A 26504-nucleotide genomic window follows, 5' to 3' on the forward strand; every position below is an offset into this window, starting at 1 on the left:
TGCTAGTGAAACCCTTTGAGATTTATTGTTTATATATAAACTCTAGTAAAGCAGAAAAATACATAAATACAAACTATATTCCAACAATATACATCAACCATTCAAACTTTATACATCCAACTGAAATAAATACACATGCTTACATTCAAAAGGTTTGCTCTGCAGTTTAAGAAATACTTCACCACCTGAATGATCATTTATTTATTAGTCACTCATCCTGTGTAGCGCTTAATTTGTGAAGAAAATTCTTGATGATTTGAAGTCATAGGGGCTCACGTTCAATAACAGCAAAACTATAGCTAAACATTCATTCATGTTCTGTAACTGCGTATCCTGTTACACCCGGTCAGGTCACCAGACTATCACAGGGCTGACACATAGAGACAGATAACCATTCACACTCACACGCACACCTACGGGCAATTTAGTCACCAATTAACCTGCATGTCTTTGGACTGTGGGAAGAAGCCGGAGTATCCGGAGAAAACCCACGCTGACACGGGGAGAACATGCAAATTCCACACAGAAACATCTGTTTAAGAACTGTCGCACAACTTGTGCAGTATAATCTAAGTCTTATTTATCAAGTTGTCTTCTCAGCACTTCCAAAACAGACAGCCCTTTCCGGCTGTCTGCTCGAGAAACTGAACAAAGAGTGAAATTTATCGGTGCTCTCTTCAAAGCCAGGCTCCATTGAAAAAAAAAATAGCAATTTAACCTCATTGAGCACAGAAGCTGCTGGTCTACAACTGTTGGGTCTGTTAGTTTGTTTGTGTGACTTTGGTGTTTTAAAGATTAATTCGGATTCACCGAAGTCACACAATAACACAAACAAACTAACTAATCGAGGCAGTGGTAGACCAGCAGCTCCTGTGCTCAGTGAGGTAAAATTACTGTTTTTCCAAATGGAGTCTGGCTTTGAAGAGAGCTTAGATAAGTGAAGCTTTTAGTCTAGGTTCCCACTGGAAAGGGCTATCTCGTTGGGAAGTACTGAGCATACGACTGAACACAAGTTGTGTGAGTTTGTATACAGATGTTTTTGATATAGTTTTGCTATTGTGAAACCCCTATGACTTCAATTCATCAGGAATTTCCTCCATTGTTAGATGTTTTGTTCACCATGGGGGCATGTGAGAAGAGTTTTCTTCATGAAGTTGATGTAACGCAGGGTGAGTAATTTATATACAAATGATAATTTGTGGTATGAAGTACTCCTTCAAAGCAAATACTGCGTAGCTCAGCTTTGTTTTCAACACTGTGGCTCTGTTTAAACTGTCATCTTACAATACATTTTTTCTGACATCCTCCTTAACATGACATGACGAAATGACCAAATAGCATGTTGTGAAAAAGGTATAACTGTAAACAAAGTTGTGACCACAGAGGAAATAGCTTCTCTTACACAACCAGCTACGTGGAGTATATAACTTAAGAGGTGCTCTGTGAAACAAATAAACATTCTGCGTCAACTGTCAAACTCCAAAATGTAAATTAGGCTACTAAAATGTTGCTGCGTGGCGTTGGTGGGTTTGCCAGGCGGCGTCAGAGCCCCTGTTGCGTGTCACAGCCCAGGACCTCCAGACGCAGCGCGATGTCGTTGACCCAACCCCGCGGGTGGATGCGGAGGTAGCGCCCGAACAGAGGAGGCTCAAAAATGTTGAGAGCTTCTTCGTCTGAGTCGCTGTTTCCTGTGAAGATCTGAGGGAGGAGAGAAATAAAGAAAGAAGAGATACATTAAAGTACTAACACTGAAGACAATGTGCTACTAAAATAATGAAGACACATTTTAAGTGGATTTCTTTGGTGTGTCGTCAACTCCACAATACAAAGTGACTCATCTATCTGTGCTACAGTGAGGGAAACTCTGAGGTAGACCTCCTGCATTAATGATCAAGTGAAGGAGTAGCAACATGAGTAAAGATCTCGTTAGTCACTGCACTTTTATGGGACTGTGGTCAGGCAGGAACCTGGATCATGTTAGCGGCATCACTGAGACTGCTTTGCTCTTACTGGTAAACTGGGGTGTGTACCTTTTCTCTTTGGGAGCTTTCATCCAACACACTGCTCCAGGAGTGTTCATCATGACTGACGGTGACCGAAAACTCTGTCACCATCATTTGGGTCAACATTGATTGTGCTCCTTGGGTTACGACCCCTGTGATGCGTTTCACTTTGCCAAAATCAACCTGCAGCCACTCGTGAGGGTTGTTGTTCTGGAGTGAAACGAGACGGAGAAGGAAAAGGAAAATGTTAACATAGAAGAGCAAGAGAGAAAATCACAATAAATCATTTTCCATTTAATCATATTTCTTTTGTTCTATCTCTCTAGTTTACTATTCGTTGCAACAGACTTAAATCCTGAGAGGCAAAAATAAAATGTTGATTTCTTTTTTCTGTTGTCTCCATATTAGAACTACATGATATCACGTGCACAAGGATGGGATTATGATATGAATATGACTGGAAACACTGAAGTCACAAGTGTAATGCATCAAATAAAAAGGAACATTTCTGAAATGGAAAGACATTGATACCAGCTTCTGTATGAAGTAGAAGGAGACAAAGCAGAAGAAAAGCAAACACAGATGAAGGGAACACCACTCTGCTTCCTCTCCCACATCGATCTAAGACAATTAGGAAACTTATAAAGTAGGAAAGTGTTTCTGGCAGTGCATCTGTTTTTCCACTGGCATGATGTGGCTGCACACAGAACAACCCAGAGGAACTGTGGGGATTTAATTCTTTTAACTACCATTGGATAAAAGCTTTGGGTTTTAAAGGGGACCTAATGGGCTTTTGAATATTTTCCCAGCTGGCACTGAAAGACAATACGACGTCCGAAAGACTGTTAGATTGGATAGATGTTAAATTGTGGATGGAATCAAAACTGAGTTGACGGCTTTATTTTCTGTCAGAATGAAGTTGGCATGAGATGTTTAATAGACACTGGATCTTGGATACTTAACAACACAACTTAAACTGACAAAATATCAACGTTATCTGTCGTCAGTGTCTGTATCAAGTTGAAACTGGCATTTAAGCCCAGACACACCAAAATGACATCAAAGAACTAGCGGTGATGAAAGCCAACTGTTGCATCACTTCATGTTACCTGTGTCTCAGCCAAAAAGTTGGACTTGGACACTCTGCAAAGACTGCAGTGGACGGCCAACCAGCATGTACCTTCTGCGCCTGCGTGAGAGGAAAAAACTCTCCACACCAGCAGATGGCAGTAGTCTATAATCCTCATTCAAAAAGAGAAACTCTTTTAGACTTTCTAATTATTATCCGACAGAATGGATCAAATCCCTATAGTAAAACAAGTAATTTTGATGCCCAAACAAATGATTCCACTGATTTACAGATGTTTCTTTTGCCATGTAAGCCAATCGGAAAAAGTCTTTTGGGCAGCAGGGCATTACGTGATAGACTAAGAAGTTCCACTAGTAATTCCACTGTTTGGCTACTACATAAACTTCAATGCTGTATCCAGGTCTCTTTATAAATCCAAGGTGAAGACCAAGGCCGAATGTTGCATCACCTGTGTCTCGGCCAAAAAGACGCATTTGAGTGCGCCACAAAGACTATAGCCAACAGGCAACTAGCATGAACGTTATGCGCTTGAGTGAGAGGTAATAACACTCCGACAGGATGGATTCAAGATGCTAGTTAGCCACTTAACAACCAAATCTAATGTTGAAAGAACAAAGCATATTTACCATGCAGCAGTGAACAATAACACAAACCATCACAAAACGTTTCTGCTATAGAGCTCAATAGCTAACAAAGACAATTGTATCTTATGTAACAAGTTTGTTGAGTTTAGCTGTTTGTTTACTTTCCTCACTTCTGTCTCTCTTCTCATGATTTCATTCACCAACGGTCTCTGCCATCTGCAACCCCTATTTACCACGTTGAATCGGTTAAAGAAAAGTCGACAAGGGCAGACGAGGGCCAACAGCGTGGGACACATCACAAAAACTAGGACGACAGATGCTCGCTGATAGTCAAACACTGACCGGTGGCTGACCATCAGCTTGGTATGTGAGGGCCCTTAGACATTGTCCTGACATTGAATTTTGGTCATCATACATCACAACCTAAATTCAACCTAATTTTGATGTCCAATAACGTTGGTGGCAAGGTGGGTTCTGTCATACAATGTTACAGTATTGGATTTTCATATTAAACGTGGCCGAAGTTTCAAATAATGATGTTAACAAACGTACAAGTGATCACTGTGAGTAGAAACCTCAGGCTGTTTTTGACCATTAAAGTATGTGAACATGTTCTAGTAGAAACCTGAAAATGAACACAATAGGTCCCCTTTAACTGACATGGAAAGGGTTGCCTGGCAACAGGGAAAGTCAATTTTAAAACCTTATAAACACCTAACACTGTTATTAACGCAGAAAAGCAAATCAAGGCCCTCCTGTCTGATTCTGTTTCCTGGAACACATTTGAAGTTTTCCTGTTTAGACTGATGCTGAGAACAATGAAGAAACTTCACGCCGGCTGCAGCTCCTGTTAAAGCTACTGTCGCCCATCAGTTTAGGGCACTGCAGCCCTCTCAGGACACTATATCCAGAAAACAGTTGGCCCACATTGCTTGACCTTGTCCACTGATCACAAGTGCTACTGTCTGACATGTGACCTTTCATAACAGCTCAACAGTCTGACAGAGGGGCAAATCACACCTCTGCAGTTCAGTGCCGCAATGTGTGAGAGCGATAAGCTGAGGAGGAGGAAGAGAGGAGGAACTACGCTACAAAATGATAACAGGATAGAGAGAGAAGGGTGAAAGGGTAAAAAGTCAGACTATGCATAACGAGAAGAACTCCCTTTTTCAATGCATTGTTCTATTTTTCATCTAAAAAATTGTGCTTAAGACAAAAAAACCTTAATTCAATGTTTAGAATCCAGAGCTTAAATATCAAGTGATCACCAGCTAAAGAAATCCTGTCTCTGCTGCCCTCCAGTTGTTTGCGTCTCATCATGGTGCAGTGATGTAGATGTGCACTTCAGGGTGTGTCCATAAAATCTGACATCAGTGCTGGGTGTGGTTACAGGTGCCACAGGGCTCACCTTTGACCCTACCCATCATGGATGCAGACTTTCAATCAATGAGCCGGGCTAGCTGTTTCCCCCTGTTGTCAGTCTTCATGCTAAGCTAAGATAACTGTCTCCTCGTTGTAGCGTCATATTTTTCAGACAGATGTAAGTGTGGTATTGATCTTCTCATCTGACTCTTGGCAAGAAAACGATTGAGTGTATTTCCCCTAATTACTCACAAATTGTCATATTGAGGGTCTCTTTTAAGTGACAGAATTTGTGTATTTTTGCTCACCTTTGGCCTCCAGGCGTTGGCGCCGCCTTCCTGATGGAGCCGAGCGAGGCTGGGGCTCCAGCTACGCAGCAGAGAGTAATAAAATGAGGAGGCGCTGAAGTTGCCGTCGGGGATGTACCTCCTCTGCCCCTTCGAGAGCCCGAGAGGGAGAGAGCAGCCTGGACACACACAAACACACACACACCAGAGTCACTCTCAGTGCTTACATATAGTAAAAATTAACTCAGTGATAACGTCTGCTGCTGTTGTTGCAACTCACTGTTGAGGTCGCAGCCCAGCAGCTCTAGACGGAGAGCAGGCCTCTGCACAAAGTTTTCAGGGTGAATCCTGATGTAGCGAGCCACAAATGGTGGAAAGAAAGCGTTGTTTTTCACTTTAGAGCTGTCCATGTTGCCGTAAAGTACCTGAAACAGAGCCACACAAACAGTTCAGCTCACACTCATTACCTGAAGAATCAATCAGTCAGTGCTGTCACATGGTGACCCTAACTGTAACAGATATACAGTGTGTGTGTGCCACATCAGGGGACATACATCATTCTGCCTGGTTCTGTTTCCTCTGTAGGTAGTCCAAGTCTCCTGGTCCAGGCTGTAGGAGACCTTAAAGATTGTGATGTAGTTGTCCCTCAGCTTTGATCTGACTCCCTGCGTCTGCACACCGTGCAGCAGGGTGGGCCTCAGAAGGTCGACCTAATAACACACACATGTCATTACATTTTACCCTACTTTATTTCTCTTTTACACACAGACAGTACAAAGAGAATATTCAGCTCAGGTCTCTGGGCAGTACAGGTGGGGGAAATAATCGATAAAGCATAGTATCCTGATATTTTGTGTGGCAATATTGTATCAATACATGGACGCCACATATGTTTTTTTTTTTTAATATAACAAATTAAACTTTTGGTAGCGTACTAGAACAATAAAATCCATTGCTTTTTCAGTCCACTAGATTCATTTTGCTGCAAGAAAAATGACCTAAAAAAAAATGTATCTTTAAAACTTTGTCTTGTTAGATAAAACAGATGTTGACAATATTATTTTCCTTTGGGGACATAATTTACAGTTGAAAACAGGTAATGAATTGCAATGTAAAGCTTAATATATTATCGCAAAATATTTAAAATCTCAATAATATTGTATCGTTATAACGTATCGCGATAATATTGTATTATTGGGCCTCTGCTGATTGGACACAAAATAATGATAGCTATAATTATAATAGTAACAGTACATCCTGTGCAAAGGTTAACAGGAGAAAGGCTGTATATCTCACCTGTAGCCATGATGTCTTATCTCTGCCTATCCAGGCATTGATATAACCAGACTGCTCCAGCCTGGCCAGCCTTGGCTCCCAGGTATCTGGACACACATGTGTAAACACCGTTATAAACCACCTCAGTGTGCGCCATTTCCAGGCTTTCAGATTTAATATCACTGTCAGGCAGCCCCAAGCCGTTTTCATTTTCAGTGCACTGGGTATTTGTGATAAGCATTTCCTCTCTCTAGAAGTGCATAGGCTCTTCTGGGTGTGTTTGTCCTGTTAAATGAAAAACATTCTTACTTATATGATCTGATGCTGTGATCTGGGAGTCCTCGATCCTTCCCGATTTCATTCCCAGAGGCGTGACACATTCTGCATGTCAGTGAGAGAAAATTCAAGCTCAGAGAAGCATGTTGAAATTCCAGGTGTACATGGCTATCTCTTCAAAATAAAGCCCCTTCCTGTGCACTTCATACACGTGGACAGTGCAGAGCTATACACTGTCTGTTGTGACATGTCTGGAAATGACAACTCGTGTGGCTCCACAGATTTACCTCAGATATTTGGCCTTGCAATATGGGAAGTCCTCATTAATTAGAAAGCCCCATAAATGACACAATCACAAAATACTTCCCCCGAAGCCTCTGACATAACACACACAACGTGATGAACGCTTCAAAGTGCAGTGACAGGAGGTTCCTTATTTAATACAACTGTACGTGATGTAGGAAGGGTGAAACGTTTAACCATTTCCCCCAGTGTGTCCAAGGGTTATTATTATTGGCAGCGCTGTTGAAAAGACATCCAGATCGCTTTCAACTTTCCACAAAGCAGAACAACTACTACAGCTCACACAGTTACATCACAGTTGTTCCACAGCCCGCCATTTCCACTACTGGGGATAGTAGCTACAAGGGAAAACAGAAACACTATCCTCTTCATGTTTCAGTTGTGCAATGGTTGATGCACTTCCCTTAATCTATAAACCAAGCCTTCATTTTCCAGGACATCGTACCAGATGGCAGACAGAATTGCACAGTGAAGGCAAGGCTTATAGGGTCATTATTCTGTACCCACTCAGCATTTACTTTACAGTGATAAGTTAAAGCAAAAAACTTAAACTAAAAAGGCAGGGGAACACCAAAATCAATGGGATCCTTATTGAAATAACCAGCAGCACAGCAAAAAGCAACAGTAACTATTAGATTATATGTCATATTATATAAAAGAAATGCTAACAATATCGAAATATTTTCACAGCGTGTATCTACCTCGGTCATAGACCAGTAGTTTAGCCCTCATTCCGGCCAGCTGGTATTCTCCTATAGTGCACTCCACCAGCCACGTGCCGACTGTAGGGGGTCTCATCTCCACCGTGCCGAACACTCCTGGGTGACACAGAGCAATGCAACACATGAAACAACAGTCAAGAACAAGGTTTTCAGAGTTCAAGTGAGATAATTATTCAAAACAGAGTTAAGAAAAAGACGAAAGCTTGGTTATTGTACAAATAAAAAATGTGTCTTAAGCCCTGTTTGCATGGAACAAATATTACGAGAGGACCTGAGGTCATTTGGAAACTCTCCACCACGTCTGTGTTTCGTGCGGTGGACTCTACACAACACAGAAACATTACTCAGCACCACAAGCTGTGATGAACAACCTCCTTTTTTTCTTTTTAAATGTGGATTACACAAACAGAATGGATTCTGCCACACATGGTCACACGTCATCCATCTCATCATCTTCAGAAAATTTGCTCTTATGATGGATGTGAGCTGCTCTTTCTGTGAAAAGTTCCCCATGCAGTGCAACGAGATGAGCCTCCTGCACCCAACATGCACTCAAAACTCTGTGTGTGTGTGTGTGTGTGTGTGTGTGTGTGTGTGTGTGTGTGTGTTTACCAGGGAAGAGGTTGTAGACCCCCATACGATGTTCCTTCTCAGTGTGAACAGTGAAAGGCAAACCGTGGAAATGTACAGAATGGTACTCTCCGTCACTTCCTACATTCAGCAGGTGCCACCTGACGAGCTGGTGCTGGGCGATCAGCAGACCAGGAAGTGTCTCCGCCACGTAACCGTTTATTGCTAAGAAAAAAAGCCAGCATTACTTATGAAATTTATTTTAAGTTTGAGAATACAGTGCACTAATTACAACATGATACCAACGATCAAACTTATTTTCTCCACCTGCAAACTTATTGCTGATGTGGTACCAGGGGTCCTCAGTGTTGGCCTGACAGGGCGGAGCACAGTGCCGCTGCAGGTTCTCCTCCAGATACCAGCTTTTAGTTTCATCAAAGGTGTGGAAGAGAAGGGCGAACTCCTGGACCTCTCGCAGTGTCTTACGGAGGGTGCCGGGCTTACAGATCACCATTGGACCAATCAGACCTGAATGAAGGTCCCTCTCCTAGAACATAGAACAGAAATACTTATTTTCTCCTTCTCATATAACTATAACTTAAGATTTTAGCATTCATTTTTGGATAAGTTGGACATACAGAACATGTTGTATTTCCATGGAGGATAAAATGTAAGAAGCTAAAGCCGAAGATGTTTACACACCTTGTCCACAGTGGAGTAGTAAGCCCCAGTCTTACAGTCAAATTCAGAGTCAGTGGGTCCTTGTTTCTTGGTTATCTTCCAGTTATAGGTCCGCGCCTCCCCAGGAGCCACAGGCTCTCCTGGTACCCCAAGTGGAGCAGAGGAATGTGCCTGGCCCATGCCGGCCCCCTGGCTGAGATCATAGACTCCCTGAAGGTGAAAGGAGTAAGGCCTGGATGCCTTGTTCTTAAAGACCACCTTGAATAAGAGATAAAAGGAAAAGATAAGTCACCAAGCACCATTAAAGAGTGAGGATTTTTTTTCCAAATTGAGGGACAGTATCACTCACAGTGACGAGATCATTAATCTCAGCTTTGATGAAAGGTCCCATGATACCCAGGTGTTCCTGTGGCTCTCCTCTGCCTACAGGAATTAGGAAGTCTTTATCGCTGTAGGCTCGAAACACCACCTTCTTATACTCTGGCAGGAACTTCCTCATCCCTCGACGCATCTCTCTAAAGAGAGGAGTTGAATTAATACAGCTGCTTTTAAAGTTAAAGCAAAAACTTGTCTATTGACCTTTAAAGTAATCTCTCTGTTGTAACTGTGAAACATTTAGTTTTTCTTTGACAGTTTCTCAAATTTGTAGACACTGCTACCAAAGAACCAATCATCCAAAGCATTACCAAGTTCAGACAACAACTAGGCTAAGTAGGGTCACATTAGCAGCCTTGTGAGGAATGGATGCAATGCTTCCTACACACCAGATAATAAAACTTTTGGATTAAACAAAAAAACACAATTTGCTTCTCCATCACATGGCAGAATGTGTACAGTTTGCACAGGAACCTGGAAGAATCATTATTTATACCTGGGTTTGATGAGCTGATGTGGTTTTCTGATGCCGTAGTCCCAGGTGATCTCCTCTGCAGCTATGTAGTAGTGGCGATATTTGGTCCCTGCAGAGCGCAGGTCCATGTAATCCGTGCCAGACATATCTGATGTGTTGTTCACCTATAATGAAATGTAGAATTTGCCGCAGGTGAGGGGAGATGTTTCGATTTGTGAATCAGTATCCAACATAATGAATTGTATGCACTTTAAGAGTGATGTTTTTCAACCTGGGCCTCATTTTCCTATTACTGTGTCCATGTGACTAATGGGAACAACATTTATAGAAACTGGTTCAGTATTAAGCGAGAAGGCTGCAGCTGGAGGCAGCAACACCAGCTGCAATGCAACCACTCTGGGCATGTTTGCATCGTCAATGTACGTCCACTAAAAGTGTTTTTTCTGTCACTGATAGGCTCCAAGTGTTATTGTAAGTGTCTGACAACATTATGGGAAACAAAGTAAGATCTATTTCGTTTAACCAGAAACCCAAACCAAACCCAAGCCCCCAAATCAGTATCGCCAATTTCACCAAACTCCAGTCAAGTAAACTTTAACACTCTGCATTCGAAGTTGATAAAAACAAAATAATGCTCACACAAACTGCCTTGGTTCATCTTCTCACTTTTCCAACAATCACCAACTCTAGTTTTGGTTGAAATAAACCCTTAATTCCCCCAGTTAGATGTGAAAATATGCTGGTTCTATACACACCAAATTACTGTTAAATTGAATGGAGTCTTGCAAAATTGTCTATGAAGATTTCAGGGCTGTTTCTGGTCAGACAAAAAGGATCTTATCTGATGTTTATCATAATGTTGTCAGACACTTACAACAATAATCTGGGCTTGTCAGGATGTAAATTGATGGGCAACATGCCCCGAGTGGTTACATTGCTGCCTGTTTTGCCAAAACTGGAGCGCCTTTATTAGTCACTTAAGCCCCTTTAACACATACTCTTCAAGACAGGAATTTGATGCCGTTAGGTAGTAAAAGCACAAAAACAAGTTATGTATAAAAGGGACAGTCAGCAGGACCAGATTTTGGATGGGACAGGTGTGATATTTTAACAAGTCTAATGCATTCGACCCACCATGGGAGTTTAAAAAGTAGCTGATAGCAGTTAGCAGCTAACTCAAGAAGAACAGCGGCTGAAAATATCCACAAATTGTGAAAACAATGAGGTGTGGGATCTCCTTACCCTCTGAACAGAGGAAGAGATCAGTTGGCATGTGACAGGGATAGTAAATGATTGTTATGGCCATATAATGTCATTGTTAATGTTTAGAAAGCGCTGCCGCTGCATCATTTACACGTCACACTAGAGGCCCATGCTGTTATGTTACATGTCACGCCTGTTGCGCCAGTTTTGCTTCTGTAATTCCAGCATGCTGTCTGAAAACACACACTGGAGAGGACAGAAATGCAAAGGCGACATAAAGAAGGGACTTGGTAGCGGCCCTATAGCGCAACCTCTGTGAAAAAAGGGCTTCAGACACAAAAACATGGGCGTCCAGATTGAAAAATATAAGAATTACCCTTTAATAAATGTGCACACACACACACACACACACACACACACACACAATAGTACCTCTTGGCCTCCGTAGTCATCATACTCAAGGTACTCAAGGGACCGGTCAGTCCTTGATGTGTTGTTGTTGTTGTTCTCGGCAGTTTTGTTGTAGTCCAGATCCAACAGATCTTCTGTAATTTGCTCAGGTTCAGACTGAACGGGGTTTTGTGGTACTAAGTTTTGATCCATCTCTTCTGGACTGCTCTGCTCTACACTTGAGACCTCCTCGCTCAGCTGTCGATTGCTGCTCAGCAAGATGTCGTTGCTCTCTTCAAGCTCTCCCTTTGTCACATTATCCACACTTGACACTCCACTTCTGTCCTCAAATAATACTTCTGCGCCAGCGTCAGACTTATTTTCCACAGCCTCCTCTTCAATCTCTACACTAGTTCCTCCATCTTCTCCAGAAGTGATGTCTGTGTCCGTCCAGTTGCCCTCTGCCTGTCTTCTCTGTCTGCCACTTCTCTCTCCTTTAAGTTCAGTCCCATTCTGAGAAACCGTCCACTCACCATCTCTCGCTATTTCATCCAAGACATCCTGTGGGATTCCTCCCTCAGACACCATGTTGGGGTTTTCTCCTTCTCCTACCATCACTTTCCTCAGCTCACATTCGGACTGTCCTTCAGCTCCGGCGCCCACAGCTTTATCATCAGTGACATTTTGACTGGAAGCATTTACTGACAGAGTATTGTTATCAGCACGGGGTTTCTTACACATTCGAACCAACACTGTGCGATTTCCAGTTCTTCTGCTCCTCGGTAGATTTAAATCATCAATGTAGTCAGAGATATCTTCTTCAATCCCGTCACGGTCAACTATGTCTCCATCGTTGCTGTGAAGAACGCTGTAACGGATGCTCATCCCTCGGCTCTTGAGGCTGCCGTCGTAGGCACCGATCTCCCACTCACCTGAGAGAAGACATAGGTAAGAATTACAGTGATTTAAGATGTGTGCTGATGCATTGATAAGTCAGGATATTCCACTATTTTCTCAGGAGCACCATGTCAGTGCTTCGGAAAAGCAGATCTATTATTAGTGTGTCTCAACTACCACTTCTGACTGTATCTTTATTTGGTTATAGTGGCCTATAAATTATTCTGATTATGCTTATGTTTCTGTAGAAAAGAACGCTGGGGAAAGTTTTTATCTTATCTATGATTCAGAGTCGGTGTTGTCTGCACACGCCTCTTAACATGGAGGGGGCTGAGTCGAAGCAGAAGCTAACAGTGCTAACAGTGTGAACAGTGCTGACAGAGCTAATGGGGTTAATGTGGGGGGCACTTCTGTGACTGTGTTCCCGCTAGTGGTGGGTGATACAGCCCTAAAATAATATCACAATATTTAAAGATATGTTTTTGTGATAACGATGTTCTTGACGATATGACAAATTACTAAAAAAAAAAAAAAAATTCATTATTAATCCAAGAAAATAGAATTGCAACAAAATTAGTGATATACTTTTACAGGTTACCTTCAAATATTCAGTAAAAACTAAACAAAAATGATCTCTCATTTCTTTAGTTAGTAACAACAAACAACAGTAACTCAAAGTGAGATTAAGATTCTGTTCAACAAAATAAAATCTACCACAAATTACACATTTAAACAGCTCCCAAATATGAAAAATGTCCCTTTGGATCTATATATATAAATCAACAGGTGACAGTTGTAATTGTACTTCACAAACTTATCATGTGAACTGATTATGTTGTTAAATTTTTTCCGCACTGCGTCTACACTGATTAAACTTTTGCCAGAATAGTTATGCCAAATTATCTATTTGGCTATTCCTGTCTGACTTGGGAGTGCTTTAAAAAGGGGAAGGTAGCACATGCTATCAAGTGCTGTTTAGCCACACAAATATAGAAAGATGAGTTCTTTCTTGCCCTTTTCCAAAGACATGTTGCCTTGTCAGCAGTAGATTATTGTACTGACAGCACACGAGTGACTTACCTATAGCCTGAGGCCTTTTAGCATAATAATTCTCAAAATAATAAATTAATCAATTGCTTCAAACTAGACTTCAACCACCAACGCTATTCAACAAATAAGACTTCTGTCTTACCCATCAGGTCGGTTTCCATGGGAACGGTTATGCCAGTCATGGGGAAGAGGGTGAGAACGGACTGGTAGAGGCCTTGGTACTTAAAGAGGTTTCCAGTGAAGTAAACAGAAAGGAAGTCACTCTGGGTGCCTACATTGGCCACATGCCAGAGGGTGACGTCAGTTTGAAACGCCACAAACTGACGCCCAGCGAACATGGTGCCATTTATACCTGCAGGTAAAGGAAAAAAAATCAATAACAATTGAATGCAAAACAAATAACAACAAAAAGAAATACAGTAACACCTGTATTTCACTGTGCTCAAAAGTGATGATTATTATAGATTATTAGATTTTAGAAGAAGTGGTTACACAGATGTAACTCTGAGGTGGACTTACTGTAAATGACATTAGAGTTGTAGAATTCAGGGTCGGTGGCGTTAAAGGAGGTCAGGGTGGAGTGCTCCATGTTTTCGTTGAAGTACCAACTTCTGTTCTCATCAAACACGGCAAATATCAAGCTCCACTCTTTATCTGGGACCAGCTACATGCAACAGAAGGTTCAGTAAAAGAGACACAGGGTATTATATTACATTAGTGCAGCAACTTTTCGCATTTTAAAAGGATTTCATTCAAATAAGATCTTTTTGGTGATTAACCTGTAAAAAGCAGTGTTATGTCGAGCATATTTATTATTATAGAGATGTTCTTCTCACCAGACGTCCTCTGGTGTCCATGGTGTCGTGCTTGCAGATGAGCAGGGTGCCCACCAGCCCAGAAGCCAAGTCCCTCTCTGGGGAGATGGTGCTCTGATACAGCTGGGTCAGACACTGGGGGTCTCCTTCCAAGGGTCCATCGTCTATTGTTAGCCTCCAAACGTAGGTAAACGTCCCGTTAGGGGGCACTTCCAGGGAGCGCAAGTCCGTCTCTGCAGCTGTTTAATTAGATGATATTAGGTGAAACTTTAATGCTGGAAAATTGAGGGACTGCAGCAACAGAATCACATCACATGACAAAAATAATACACTGAAAACATTATGCCGACGAATTACTCAAAGGTCTGCAATAGGGTCAACGATAGGGAATTAAGCCACATTCATAATGTACTGTATGCGGAACACAAGGTATGGGCTGGGTCTGGATCAACTGTTTTGAAGATATCTGCAAGCTTGCACCTGCATTCACTAGAAACAACAACAATAGTGGACTACCTGACTAATTTATACTTAAACCCAATGTTATTTGGTCAACCTCAGCATCCCCTAGGACAAACAGTTTTGGATCAAGCCCGGTTGAACCAGTTGTTGTCAATAAGGAGTGGATGGAAAACTTTCACATGTCCATAGCATCACTTGAGTGAGCTCCTTCATCCTTTTATCAAAGCTTACCATTTGCAGATCTGTGCAGTGGATAGATCCTGGTGAGGCCATTCGGGTAGATGTTGAAAGGTCGACTGGCCATGTTTCTCAGAGTGATCTGGAGACACAATTTAAACCAATGCGAGATCAACAGAAAGCCATATGAAAAGCTACACAAGTTTGCCTCTGTTTTTCCATGATTGATAGTTATTTTGTTTTAGCTCAAATTTGATCATGCACACAAGGCCAAGTCGCATACTTTCTGTCCTTACTCACATGGATTTGATCGTTGACTTTTCCTTTCAGGAGCGGACCCAGCAGTGTCTTGTCAGAGCTCTTCCTCTGAGTGAAAGATGCGTCTGTGTACTCCACATACCTCGCCTTTTTATACTTGTAGCCCAGGTGATGGGGAGCTGCAGGCAGATATCCCGACTGCAACTCACTGATGTGTCAAAAGAGGAAAGATACAATCAATTCAAGTTGACTTTCGCTTTGCGTTACTCCTCCTCCTTCCTCTCCTCCGTCTCTCCTACCTGTCTGTGGGTTTGAGATGACTGGCGTAGTTCCAGACGACCTCTTCAATAGCGATGTAATGCTGCCAGGTTCTACGTGGCTGTCCCCCAATGGATCTTACCTGCACTTGTGGTTTCTTAGGGTAAAAGCTTATGGTGTTAAACAAATTATCGTCATCTTCGTAGCTGTAGTCTTCACTGCTGTCCTCGCCAACTGTGTGCTTGACGTTACGCAGGTCGGGTCCTGGCAGAGTGACGGGCTTAGGGCAGTCCTCCACTGTGAAAAAAGCGCTCATACCATCTGGATAGAGCAGTAGGGCACAATAACAACAAGAGTTATCATTTAAATAGAGGTGAAGCTAATTTAATTAGTGCAACAGATTGTCTTTCGTCTGGGAGGTTTATCTGGAGTTTCTTACCGTGGCGGTGAGCATGTATCTGACAGCTCATAAGGAAGCGACCTATAGTGGAAGGTCTCATTTCTGCAGTGATGAATGTCATGGGGGTCACCTCCACAGTGACTTTACGATGATTCAACACCTAAACAATAACAACACAAGTGTTAATGAGTGAGCTTTAGAGGAGCTGGGAGGTTTATGCTAAGATAGGCTAATCACCTCCTGGCTTAGCCTAGTCTCACTCGCAGGGTGCTGAAATACAGCAATTGGCAGCATCCCTGGCATCATTATAGTGACAATGGGGACACCTGGAAGATGCACGGGACTTTGAACCAACTGTAACATAAACCTATCCACGTCATTGTTAGACAATTAGAGCAACTGACATCGTATAAAAGGTGCGAAAGGCAGCTTACGGTGGGCGGGAGCCGAGGTCAATGAGCCCAACAAGTACAGGACTTAGACCCAGGAGAACGATGTTTGTGTCCTGTGTGAAACTAAGGGTGCTTTCAGACCTAGAACTGTCTTGCTTTGGTCTGAATCAGAGACTGATTTTGTTGCATAATTACCTAGAGTTGGTTTGTGTTCTCACGGCAGCATTTACAAGCGGACCAGATAAAATGCCTTGCACAGGAAAGCTGCTCTTGATTGGTCAGAATGTCCATGCGGGAAAAATCCAGGAAGTAATCAAAACGTTGAAGAAGAGTACACTTGCAAGATAAATGTGACACTTTCTAATGTCACAGTGGAGGGACAACTACGCAGGTTGATTTTAGCGTTGGTCATCGTGGACTATATTGCTGTCATTGTTCATTTTAGTCAAACCATACAGTTTTAAAACGAGGCGCAGCTCCAACTAGAAAACAATGTTTTGATGCATTGGATGTGCTGAATGTGCATATTAAGGCAGTACAGGAGGAGGTGCACATTAATAATCCTCCAGGACTGTAACATGCTCATGTTTAACCCAAACAATGTGTCATGTGACTGCAGTTGGTTCAGATCAAGGTCGGAACACGTTCTCACTACAAATGAACCGCACCAGAGTTTGTTTGCAACCGGACCGAGACCACCTCTTCAAGAAGGTCTCGGTCCGGTTGTTTTGGTGTAATTGCTGTGTTCACACCTGCCCAAACGAACCTCACTTAGGGGGCAAGCGAACTTGAGTTTGATTGAACCGAACCAAACAGGGCAGGTGTGAAAGCACCCTAAAAGTCAATGTTGAGTTTTTTTGTCATGTGAGTGACGTCAATCATGATCTCTTCCTAACCCTCACCAAGTAGTTTTGTTCCCTAACTGCTGACCTCTTTGTAGTCACCTGAGTCGACTCATGTGACTCAATGCCAACCCCCGTGCATCAAGTTACAATGCAAAAGCCTGCCCACAGCATCAGTATAATAACTCTGGGGGGCTTCTGCCCAAGCATCAAAATATGAAAAGTAGGGATGAGAAATCCTTTTAAATTATTTTGCAATTGAATTCACTGTCAATAAAAAAACATCCTGAGGTAGCACTTGTTCATTTTATATTTGAAAGATAATCTCTATACTTGAAAGAGTTTGACAAACAAGCCAGACAACAAACAGTCTATTATTTCATTTTTCAAATTTCTATTGATTAGCCACTTAAATATTTAATTTAAACGTTTAAAAAATATCTCAATATACCTTTAAATCTATCTGCTCTGACAGTCTTTTATGCGGAAACTTGAATTACCTCCAGAGTGTGATCCTGAAACTGAATGGAGTGAATTTCTGGAGCCGTGCCCATCCCAATCAGATGCCAGGACACTTGATTACGGCCCTGACACACTGTCAAACCTAAACAGAGAAACAGACGGAAAGAAAATGAGGCCAAAATTCCTGTGGGGACCACAAACAGCGCAGCCACTGATACACTGAGCGCAGTGTTAGCAACACTTAACATTACAACACAACTCCATGGAACAAACTGCGGCCAGTCTGCTTCATTACCGGGTAACGTAGAGTTGATATATCCATTGATGGTGTGGTATTCCTTCCTGCCGACGCTCCTCTTAAACTTCTCTCTGCTCTTCCGCTCTCCGACCTCTCCATACCAGCTCTTGGTCTCATCAAACACCGCAAACAGCAGGACGAACGCTGGATTTCTCCTCTGGCCGTCCTCTGTAAAGGCACCTTGGAAAACACACAGAATATATGTGATGCAACATGTGATAATACGCCCGCATCTCTACTGTGAGGTCTAACAAGCATCAAGTAAATCTGTATATTTACTTGTATATATGGGGGGGGGGGGGTGATATGGCCAAAATCTTAATAGTTTATATCACGGTAACAGTATATATCACGAAAGTAATTGACCTTAAAAAAATTCTCAGAAAAGGTTTAAAATAACCATACCATTGTTTTCTTCTTCCATACAAACAAAACAACAATCGACCCACATGAGACAACACAAGTTAAAAACAAGACTCAAAACAGTAAAACTTAAATTCTTTCAGAATGAAAGCTTTAAGGCTCCTGAGAACAATTGTAAGTGTCACAGGTTTCCGTATTTACAACTTTACTCTTCTCTTTCATGTCTGCCCAAACCACCTTAATATGTAAAGCAGCTGAAATCACAAGGTCATGCAACAATCACGCAGGAACAACCTGAAACTTTAGGTTACTTGTGTAACCCCGGTTCTCTAAGTAGCATCGGTTTCGTGTCACGCTGTAGGCGTTTCCAATGTGAGACACGAAACGAATGCTACTGTATGAAAGAGAACCAACAGAACATGCGATCAAATTAGCCTGCCCTGAATAGCTTCCATGGTGGAAACAGTATCGCCAAATATCTATTCCTGCTTTCCCATAATACCATCATATCACCAAACCCTACTTGTATACAGTATATTCTTTTTTCTATTAAATTTCTATAGAGTGAAACTCTATTAGTGTCTCTATTAAGTGTTTTTGTAGCCATACTAGTGACATCCACCAATTGGTCCAGATTGAAATATGTCAAAGGCTAATGGATCGACTGCCATGGAATTTGGTACCCATCCACGACATCCATGGTGCCCATCTCTTGACTTTTCCCACAGTGCCACCATCAGGTTCACGTTGGTGTTTTTGAGTGAAATGTCTCAACAACTGTTAATTATTTGTCTTTGTTTATTTCTAACTAGCAAATGCTAGGTCACTTCATGCTAACACGCTAAACTGAGATGGTAAACATACCTGGTTAGTACATTAGAAGGGTCATTGTTAGCATGCTGAAGTCAGGGGCGGACTGGGACTAAAAAACAGCCCTGGACTTTGGCTCGGCCCAGCCCACAACAACCGGTGTGCATACAGTATGCGCTTCCTTTTTCTTCAAGTTGATTGGCGGCCGGCCGGCTCATAGATATCTATGGGCCAGCTGGCATCCAATATAAAGACTGCCGCCTAGCGGACTGGACGTGGAACAGTAGATTATCAGGGAGAAAAAAAAAAAAAAAAAAGGTGATGACTGCGTGGCGGCCGCCGGCCGTCCTGGAGTACCGGCCGTTCTGTGATTCTCCAGAACCTCCAGATGGCCAGTCCGCCCCTGGCTGAAGTTAGTATTTAGCATCTAAGTACCTAATTGGGTTCTAAGCCTCAAAGGCTGCTAGCATGGCTCTACTGGTTCCCAAATATTTTTTAAAGTCAGAGCTATTTTGTAAGCAGTCATTTCCTTTATTTATTAGAGTTAAACTTCGTTTGAAGAGATCAATTTAGCAAACCAGAATTATGGTCAACCAATGTTGTGGAGTAACTAGTTAGATAGTGTTATGCTGTTGAATTAAAATATAAATGTAACTGTAGTCAGCTACAGGTCAGTCAATAAGTTCATTAAATTACAGTTACTTATCAGAAAGTTGGTGATTACAAAGGAGTTACATCTGGATATATATCAGCTTATATGTAGAATACAGCATCCTGTATTCTTCATTATATTTACGAACTTTTAATAAAAGTTTGACAGTGATCAGTGTTGAGTACTTTTGTGAGGTTTACACTGCCTGGTTTATATTTATGTTTTTAGGACTTTTCTAGTTTTATTGCCTAGTTTAAGACATTTTTTTTTAGAAAAGTAAAATAGGAGTTAAAAAAAATGTAAAAAGTTGCATTACTGTAATAAAGTAATTAAAATAGTTACATCACGTAGGACATTTTTAACAGGGTAACCAGCAATCTGCAACCTATTACCTTTCAAAGTAGCCCTCCCAACACTGTAAACAACACAACCATGCATAATTTTAGCATCATGTTAATTTGGCTAGTTTAAAATTGAGTGAACAGCTACGCTATTAGGCTACAGCTAAAGCCTATTTTCAGCTAAGGGCTTTTCTGTTATTTATCACCTCTTCTTTTTGTAATATCGTCTTGCGTCAATTAGCCGGTTGAAAATTTGGCTTAATGAAGATAAACTCAAACACAAAACTCCATTTTCTGTTCCTTAATAATGTATATTAGATGCTGCGTCTGTGTATGTGCTCTCTGTCCTCCTACACACTCACTTGCTTTGCAGATGAGCAGGGCGCCGATGAGTCCTGAGTTCACGTCTCGCACCGTGTCCACCTGGGAGGAGTAGGAGTAAGTGAGACACTCGGGGTCACTGGTGGTGGGGCCGTCTTTAGGGCTGATGTCCCACACGTACTCATAGTATCCTCCAGGAGAGACTGCATCATCCTCCTTCTCCTGGCCCGCTGTGGAGTCATCATACCCGGCTCCTGGAGAGAAGACTCAGTGTGACTCCTCTGTATTCATTCAGCAGTGGAGGTCAGTCAGAATAGGAAAACTGGTGTCACAAGAATGCACGTCATTTTGTCTTATCTTTACTGACTAAGTGTTGCGAGAATTATTTTTGAGGAACTTTAACTATAGAAACCATACTGTCTGAATAAATGTACGCTTCTGCAAGAACACACCCAGGTGACACACTGACTCATGTTAATGTGCAATAAGGACTTACATCAGATATGTGCACACACCCTAAGGCAGCGACCTTTTCCTTCACCCTTAATCTTACACGTTGGTGCGATTAGACCTGCTTCATGACGCCTCATTCCTGGACGTGACAGGTGCAGATTTTCAGATTATAATAAACTCCATTATAGGAATCTACCCTGTGGCAGGAAGACGTGAGCCGTTAACAGGAACTGAATGCTTTGGATCTACAGCAGCATTAGGGCATATGCCAACACCTTCTGTGAAGGGTATTATCCTTCAAAAGCCCCTCAGATTAGGGACATTTCCTCTGCAGTTGGGCATTGTAATTCAGAGGAACTGACAATTGATTATCACACTGTAAGTTTGACCGTTTTCGCTCTAACATGCTGCACAGACGCTGCACACACAAGATAATGATAACTGTTGCTCACTGTAATTTCTCAAGAATGAGGAGTCGACTTTGTTTTTTTATCTTGTCACCAAAATTTCGCCCCCAAATGACCATTTGTGTATCAAATACTGACCCCATGTTGGCTTAAACTGAAGAAAACTTTGTTTTTCTTGCATGCCTCCACAGAAACTGCAAACATATTGATTTACTGGTTGCTACGAGATTACTATGAACCCTGTATGGATGTGAAATGATTACTATCGATGTTGTATGGCATGGCTCTGGTTAAACCTTAAATTGGTGGGACTTTCCAGTGTAAAGTATTACCAAATGGTAGACAGTTTGCTAACAGCTAATGTTGCACAATTAATCAGAAATCAGTTCTTCTTTGCTGCTCTAAAACAGCAGCTGCTTTAGAGCAATAAAGAATAACTGATTTTCAGAAAATGTTTTATGTAGGTGTGAGACTACTTTAATGTTTAATAATAAATTACATGGTATCTGATCAGTACACAGACCAACACCCAATATAGCATTTTAGGGAGTATCAGAGGCATTTCTGATACTGGCATCAGTTTCAGTCAAATCAAAACATGACTTAAATAACTGTCACACAGCTTGTGCAGTATAATCCAACTCTCATTTATCCATGTGTATACTCAGAACTTCCCAAACATATGCATTTTCACTAAAACCTTACTATATAAAATACTCTGCTTATACAGTCTGATGGATGGACAAGTAGCACGCCTGAACAAGTGCATGGGTTCAAACTCCGCTCAGTCATGCACTTACCCTGGTATGCTACTCATATGTGGAAGTGTTTTACATAATAAGGCATGTGTTTGGAGAGTACTGAGCATACAACTGGATAAATGAGGCTTGGATTAGGGTCAGGACACATGCTGTGTCTTTAATCGCCTGGTAAATGCAAAGTTTTGTCTGAAGTTGCTGAGCAACAATAACCAGCACTGTATCATAGCCCACTTCCCAGAAACCCTGAGCTCGGAGCTGATCTTCTTCCAGGCATTGTTTTGGAAGAGCATATCCAGCCTAAGGTGTTGCCATGGGATAGATGTAAAGCTCTGAGCAGCCCCACACTAATATGAACAGCTTCTCCTCCATATTTATCATATACAAATATTTACAGAGGAAAGAAAAAGATGTCTGCCAGGTGTGACTGGTTGTTCCTCATTATCTGACGGGTTGCGCTTTGCTCCCTTCCAACAGTTGAGCTTAGTTTATCTCAGGGGGCAGCTGTTGCACCCTAAAAAAACAGGTGCTTTAGGAAGCTTCACTCTCACATTTGCGCGTGTCTAGATTGAAAACAGTGGATTTTAGGATGCAAAAACAAGGCATGTATACAGTTATGAGAGTTTGTAGAGGAATGTTTTGATATAGTTTTGCTGTTGTTCACCACGGACCCCTATGACTTCCAAGTTACAAGAACTTTCTCAGTTTTTGGATTCTTCATTCATCGTGAAGGTATGCAAGAAAAGTTTTCCTGAGAATTTAACAGAACACAGAGTATATGCAGTTATAACTGATAACTGCATATATAACTGATATGCAAATGATCATTTTGTGGGTGGCATATTCCTTTAAATCAGTGGTTCCAGTTTGATCCAGCCACAGGGCCCAGATTTCTCCTTAGTCATTAGTTCAAGGTCCACCCAGTTTAATACATTCAGCGTCATACTTGCATTTGAACATGTCGTCGAGGTAGTTTGCTGTCTCTGTTAAGTAGCTGTCTGTTCGTCGCTCACTCTACAACAGGAAATGGCACTTGAAAATAAAAGCTCTTTTCTTCTTTACAAATTTTTGTCATGTTAGCGAATCACTTGTGGTCCATTGAGAATGGACCCGCGACTCACCAGTTGGGAATCACTGCTTTAAATGATTACTACCACACTGCTCCTGGCATGACTCTGGTCAGTAGTAATTCAATGTATTTTCCATGACTGACTTTCTCTTCTGTGGCTCCCAAAATTATTCAGACTTCTATAAAAAAACATGTGAGTAAGAAGATGAGAATCGGATTTCCCTTTAAAGCTGCTAAAATAGGATTGGACTAGTAAGCTTTTTGCCATTGACTCATCTACACTGTAACATAGACTTCACATTAAAGAGTGATTATGAGTCTGCTGACTAATGTTCAGTGTGTGGATGAGAAACAGTAAAAAAAGGATGACAGCAGCTCCTTCCATTCAGCGCTCTACCTTCAGACTGTTTCCAGTAGGTGATCCCCACAGGGCTGATACTGTAGGATTGAGAGGCAAGGTTTTTGAAATGGACCACCACCCTGTCACCAGCCCGGGCTACGATCACAGGACCCTGAATACCTGCAACCAGAGGACACGACACATATACAGATGATCCATTAATCTGAGGATACATGCTTGGAAAATATTACACTTTATGTGTGTTAGAAAGTCATGCAAACACCAAATTTGGCCATAGCATCATCTTTAAATCACTGTCTTGACTGTAAAACTACTTTAAGTGCCATATTTGTTTGCAAAAATATTTATTGGATTGGACGATAATAATATTTACCATTAATACAAATGTGATAAAATGACACAAACCGTGTTAAATATTTGAGAAAATAGAGAATAAAAAGAGGAGACCTACCTGTCCATGGCGGCCGTTTCTTGGGAGTAGTGTATGTGGAGTCTGTGTACTCCCTGTAAACAGCTTTGATGTATTTTTGAGGAATATCTTTGGATCTTCTCCTAAAATAAATGAAAAAAATACAGACTTTAAAACAAATCAACCAATCAAATAATTAGAAAACAGCTGGGAAACACTTAAAACCCCTCTGAAATCAATCCTAACCATCTTAGATAGTTGTAAATTTTTCTTTTCTTTTATCAAACAAGGTATTTTTTTTGATAATTCAATAAGATACACAAAGCATCAACAAACAAACATGGAGCCAACAAGGACAGAAATCAACCCCAACCACCCACAAACCCACAAACAGAGAGCCAGACCAGCAAAAGGAAATAAAAATAATAAATAAAAATAAACTAATTTGAAAAATATATATACATAAATATAAAAAAGGCAGAAAAATAATTAAAAATATATGTATATATTAAAATAAATAAATAAATAAATAAAAAAGGGACGACAAATTAATTAACTTGTGTATTTTATCATTATTTTTAACTTGTTTCTAAAATATTCCCCCAGAAAACTTTTGCTCAAGAAGGCTAATTAAACAAAAACAGTCCATGCCGTCTAAATGCCACGAGTGGGTTGCTCAAATCAAACAAAGATATATTCACCTTTGCTCGGACGCTGGGTCATCATCATCCAGGTGGACATAGTCCCAGCCGATCTCCACAGCAGCTACATAATACTCTCTGACAGCAGCGGCGGACTGTTGTGGCTGCTGCCCGGCCGGGAAGCAGAGCAGCAGCGGCGGCAGCAGCAGCACAAGTATCGCGGCTCTCATGGCGGTCAGCTCCATCGTGTCCCGGGTCACACTCTGCCCCTCTGGATCTCTGGATATGCTGCTCCCTCTGCGGGCTGAGACTTTTAAAGGGTCGGGGGTGGGGAGAGGGCAAGTTACAGGGAAGCTGAGGTTGCACGTGTGGGCGTGTGTCGGTTGGAGTGTGTGTGGGTGAGATTGCGCGCGCTCTGCTGTGATAGGATCAGGTCCAGTAAATTAGATACATAACTTCTTTGTAATCTTCTGCCTTTTTGTCTTTTAATGCAGTCTTTAATTATCTATGCGCTTGTTCTTGCTTTTTGTTTTTGTCTTTTAAATGCAATATTAATTTTTTTATGTTTTATTTCTAATATCTTCCAGTGAACTTATAAAGTAATGTGATTGCCGTGTGTCTGCACTCATGCACATGTGGAAAAAGGCACCAACACCTACAATATACTGTACATATAAAACAGTAGGCTACTTGGGCCAAATCCATTTCTTAATAAGTGCTATATATAGTTATATTAGTAAGGAACAACTTTAGGGTTGCCAGGTTGTGAAAAGTTCTGTCTTGTGTTTAAATTGCTCCAGCCCTTTGGTCAACCCCGCTTGCTTTAAATGTGCTCTATAAATAAAGTTTGAGTTGAGTTGAGTTGAGCATGACACTGGCTGGATCATCTGGATAAAAAGTAATTGCATTAAAATCAGTTTATTGACAACTTGTTAACAGTGTATCCACTTTAATTATCCTTATGATTTAAAACAGTACCTGACACCAAATATATCCTCATACTTACTACGACATACTCATCAATCTTATTACTTAGTGCCCAAAACTAACAAAGAAATTGGCAGATGTGTCTTTGAATTCAAAGCTCATTCTGACTGGAATAATTTGCCCATCAACATAAGCCCCTCTTTAGAAACTTATTATCCTTTCTTTAAACATCATGTTACTGTTTTTGATGGTGGTGTCTTCCTGTCCTCTTGTATTGTGAGGCATGATACTACTACTGTTATTATTATTATTATTGTTATTGTTATTATTATTATTATTATATTGATGATCCAGATGTCCCCTTTATTATGTGTTGTGGGCTTATGGTAATGATGTGGGGGTGGGTCAGTAAATGAGAGTCATATATGTTTGTGTGTTTCATGTTGTGACTGTGTCCATTGTAAAGAAGTGTGTTGTATGTTTTGTGTTGGACAAAAAAATGAGATGGTTCATCTCAAGGGGCTACCCGTTAATAAACTTTATGACATTTATAACGGCACACTTGATCAATACTTTAAACCAAGAGAGATGTGACTATTGATTTTTAGACTGTCAACATTTATATGTGCATTATTACAGTCATATGACTATTGTTATAAACATTGTTGGGTAGGTTACCTTTGAAATGTAAAAGGTTACAGGTTACTATGAACCCTGATAAACATATAATATGTGATGTAGCCTAACTATCAGTTATTTTGTCAATGTAATAACTTAGTACGTTTGATTACTTTTTTGTGTAATGTTTTAAACTGGGTAATAAAGCGGTCCAGTAATAGGTTATGCCAAAAGAGGCATTCCTGCATGGTGACAAGATGCAGTGTAACTGATTGTAATGACATTTGTTTTGTAATTTAGGCACATGTAACTAGTTATGCCTCAATATTGGCTATTACTGGGTTATAATGGATGATTCATCAGTGATTAATAAAGCCATTAGTTACAGTTTATCAGCCTTTGTATAAAGTGTGGCTTCTTTGAAAGATGTACCTTTGAAGGCAGTGAAACAGTGCTTAATAAACTGT

The 26504-nt window shown here is 41.2% G+C and overlaps 1 protein-coding gene across 1 annotated transcript; it reads right to left on the bottom strand.

Annotated features, from left to right (window-relative positions):
- f8 (coagulation factor VIII, procoagulant component) lies at nucleotides 1-26025 on the bottom strand. The gene is made up of 27 exons (XM_049586014.1): nucleotides 24553-26025; nucleotides 23894-23994; nucleotides 23479-23601; nucleotides 20436-20648; nucleotides 17905-18087; nucleotides 17648-17751; nucleotides 15953-16073; nucleotides 15555-15834; nucleotides 15298-15463; nucleotides 15052-15139; nucleotides 14380-14597; nucleotides 14063-14207; nucleotides 13686-13895; nucleotides 11639-12528; nucleotides 10025-10167; nucleotides 9503-9668; nucleotides 9175-9411; nucleotides 8800-9019; nucleotides 8515-8697; nucleotides 7882-7998; nucleotides 6911-6982; nucleotides 6623-6708; nucleotides 5881-6036; nucleotides 5607-5751; nucleotides 5348-5505; nucleotides 2031-2213; nucleotides 1-1698 (listed from the first exon to the last, which is right to left on the bottom strand). Exons 1-27 carry the CDS (start codon nucleotides 24735-24737, stop codon nucleotides 1543-1545), a joined length of 5049 nt encoding a protein of 1682 aa, XP_049441971.1. The 5' UTR covers nucleotides 24738-26025; the 3' UTR covers nucleotides 1-1542.
- Nucleotides 26026-26504: the final 479 nt, after the last annotated feature.

The sequence above is a fragment of the Epinephelus fuscoguttatus genome, linkage group LG9 (assembly GCF_011397635.1).
Source record: "Epinephelus fuscoguttatus linkage group LG9, E.fuscoguttatus.final_Chr_v1".
Classification (NCBI taxonomy): domain Eukaryota; kingdom Metazoa; phylum Chordata; class Actinopteri; order Perciformes; family Serranidae; genus Epinephelus; species Epinephelus fuscoguttatus.